The sequence below is a fragment of the Nematolebias whitei genome, chromosome 11 (genome assembly GCF_014905685.2).
Source record: "Nematolebias whitei isolate Nwh7 chromosome 11, NemWhi1, whole genome shotgun sequence".
NCBI lineage: Eukaryota > Metazoa > Chordata > Actinopteri > Cyprinodontiformes > Rivulidae > Nematolebias > Nematolebias whitei.
Window position 1 is genome coordinate 47,652,104 of NC_056508.1, and position 3,320 is coordinate 47,655,423.

The 3,320-nt window shown below is 49.8% G+C and overlaps 1 protein-coding gene across 1 annotated transcript in view; it reads left to right on the forward strand.

The window, feature by feature from the left end:
• The window catches only part of itpr3 (inositol 1,4,5-trisphosphate receptor, type 3), a gene marked incomplete at its 3' end in the record, with an annotated part of 31,566 nt that overhangs the window by 25,407 nt on the left and 2,839 nt on the right, over nt 1-3,320 (forward strand). Inside the window, 7 exon segments of the mRNA XM_037684574.1 lie at nt 588-769; nt 1,327-1,475; nt 1,556-1,664; nt 2,075-2,168; nt 2,407-2,582; nt 2,684-2,843; nt 3,004-3,221. Coding sequence (XP_037540502.1) covers nt 588-769; nt 1,327-1,475; nt 1,556-1,664; nt 2,075-2,168; nt 2,407-2,582; nt 2,684-2,843; nt 3,004-3,221 — 1,088 coding nt within the window.

Genomic DNA, 3,320 nt, shown 5'->3' on the forward strand with positions numbered 1-3,320 from the left:
GAAAGGAGCAGAGCGGTAGACGAAAGGAGCAGAGCGGCAGCTGAAAGGAGCAGAGCAGTAGCTGAAAGGAGCAGAGCGGTAGACGAAAGGAGCAGAGCGGTAGACGAAAGGAGCAGAGCGGCAGCTGAAAGGAGCAGAGCGGTAGCTGAACGGAGCAGAGTGGCGGCTGAAAGGAGCAGAGTGGTAGCTGAAAGGAGCAGAGCGGCAGCTGAAAGGAGCAGAGCGGCAGCTGAAAGGAGCAGAGCGGCAGCTGAAAGGAGCAGAGCGGCAGCTGAAAGGAGCAGAGCGGTATCACCATAAGTTTTTATTCAACATTTTGTTTAAAAGGTGTAGAAGAAAATCTGAAGTCTTCTGTAACGAGGTTCAATCAGGCGCTCTGGACAGACGGTCTTTAGAACAAAGACTTGTTTTAAAGGATTCGGAGCAGATGGTCTCAGTTTTAAAGAGATTCTGGTCAACAGCCACCTTTAACACATGACTTGGTTTTACAGCAGAAGATGACATCATCAGCCTCTCGTTTTATTGACGTGAACCCTCAAGTTGCTCCACTGGTTGCTGAGTGAAGCTCTTGTTGTGTTTGTGTCCAGCCAAGGCCCGGTCCATCTCGCTCCCTCTGGAGCTGGAGGCTCAGATCAACAACGTTCTGTCCAGCTCCGCTCTGAATTCTCAGAGCCGCTCCAACCCCAACGCCAAGTCCCTGTCCCGCTCCACCAGACCCATGGCACCTAGCAACCCCTGGGACTACAAGAACATCATCGAGAAGCTGCAGGTATTTAGATCTCCTGCTCGGAGCATGTGTTGGAGACGATGCTCAGCTACTACCACACCGAACTTCAGCTCATTATCTGTAAATCTGACCGAGTTGGAGCCACTTCTGTTTTGAGTAAGGCATAGGTGGAAGAGAGTCTGGAGAGGTAGAGGTTTGTTCTGAAGACAAAAGGAATGTGTGAAGAAGCGAGACGTCAAACGGCTCACAGCATCAAATGTTTTCAAACGAAATTACTATATTTTTATTTTGGTAATTTTGACTTCAGACCCCAAATATTTGTTCTCCATCACAAGAAGATTAAAACAAAATAAAATATCTTCTTCTTTGAAAACTCGGTGACCGCTGAGAGCTAAAGTTGCCAGGACATTAGCTAAAATGAGCAAAACAATAAATAACAATGAACAAAGTATTTTGAAGGAAGTGAGAAGATCTTCATGCATTTGTAGAAATAAAACAGTTAAAGTAAATATTTGAAAAAGGATAAAAGTTGCAGCTTTAAAACAGCTGAAGCAGCTGAAGCAGCTGAAGTCCAGCTTGTGACGGTGCGCTTCCTTCAGGACATCATCAACACTCTGGAGGAGCGTCTGAAGCCGCTGGTGAACGCCGAGCTGTCCGTGTTGGTCGACGTCCTCCATCAGCCCGAGCTGCTCTTCCTGGAGGGAACAGACGCCCGGCAGCGCTGCGAGTCCGGAGGTTTCATCTCCAAGTGGGTCCTCTGAATCCGTGACGCGCCCATGAGCCGCCGACAGAGGCATGCTGAGAAATGAAGTGTGTGTGTGTGTGCAGGTTGATCCAGCACACGAAGGCTCTGATGTCCTCGGAGGAGAAGCTGTGCATCAAAGTCCTGAGGACGCTGCAGGAGATGCTCATCAGGACGCTGGACTTTGATGAAAAGGTCAGTGAGGTCACAGGCGAGGTCAAAGGTCAATAATGAGTCACTGGTATCAGACCAGCCCCGAACATTTCTTGCATGAATATCACGGCCACGTTTAAACAAAGCGACAGAGTCCGTGTCGGGGACGACTCTCAGCTGCCACCACACCCGTGTGTGTGACGTGTCAGCTGAGGCGGCCATCTTGAAGCGGGCTGCAGACGTTTGTCAGAGATTACATTTAATCAACGGCTGAATGAAGAACTGTCCACAGGTTCATGTGATATTTTGCTAACACACACATGGACGTTCCTTGATCAGCAGCCCTTCATGGCAGCAGATAATTGTATTTTTTACAGTTTATAAATAATTATGATTTATTTTTTAAAATAAAAGATTATCGGGTCAGAATGAATCTTCTCGTTTTGTTTCAGGGGATTTCTCTTCGTAAAGTTTTGCTGCAGAACTATTTGTTCCCGAACAAGAAGAACAACCAGAAGAACGACCTGGCTGAACTCGGAGCTGCAGGTAAGCAGCTTCTTTCTGACTCCGCCCACCTGAGTGGATCCAACACTTCCACACGAGATGTCTGACAGAGTTCAGCTCCAACACGATGATTATTATAAAACTAAAAGCTCCATCAGGACTGAATACGTGGTGCTGAAGCTTCAGAGAGCTTCACAGCTTCTGATTTAAACCAGCTGTCCGGCCCAAGTCTGCTGAGAACAATTCATCTTTAAAGACGTTTCATCGTGTCCTGTGTCAGGCGGCGAGCAGGAGCGGGACTGGGCTGCGGTGGCCGCCATTCAGTGCCGTCTGGACCGAGAAGGAGGAACAAAGCTGTTCACAGATCTGGTGATGAGCACCAAGAACGACAAGATCTTCCAGGAGAGCATCCAGCTGGCCATCTGTCTGCTGGAGGGAGGGAACACCGAGATCCAGGTGACTTAAGCCAGGTGGTCAGAGCAGAACCGAGCCGAGGTGTTCGGGGACTGGGACCCTGACTTGTGTCAGACTGGTAACGACCTTGTGTCTGTCTGCAGAACTCCTTCTACAAGCTGATGATGGGCGACAACAAGTCGGAGAAGTTCTTCAAAGTTCTTGACGACAGGATGAAGGAGGCTCAGATGGACATCAAGGCAACGGTTTCTGTGAACGTCAACGAGATGACCCACAAAGCCAACGAGAAGGAGCTGGAGCACGGTGAGCTCCAGCAGAACCTTGTTGAAGCGAGTCCTTGGGGTTTGGTCTGATCTGGTGACGTGTCGGCATGCACAATACTCACCGACGATTCCGTTACAGAGACACGAGCAGAAAAACAAGAACACGACTTGTTTATTTCCATAACTGTGTGTTTGTAAAGGTGGTTCCACAACACTGGTACTTCCTGGTTCAGGAGGTCACCCTCTGTTGGTCCAGGGTCAGTCCATCGCCACGGTAACCGGCGCCTCTGCCCTGCCGGTTCAGCCAGACGCCGAGCAGCAGGAGGTGGAGACGGAGATGGGCCCAGCCGTCACCATCATGAAGCCGATCCTGAGGTTCCTGCAGCTGCTGTGTGAGAACCACAACCAGGACCTGCAGGTTAGTTAGGTACCCGATAAACCACCAGGACCTGCAGGTTAGTTAGGTACCCGGTAAACCACCAGGACCTGCAGGTTAGTTAGGTACCCGGTAAACCAC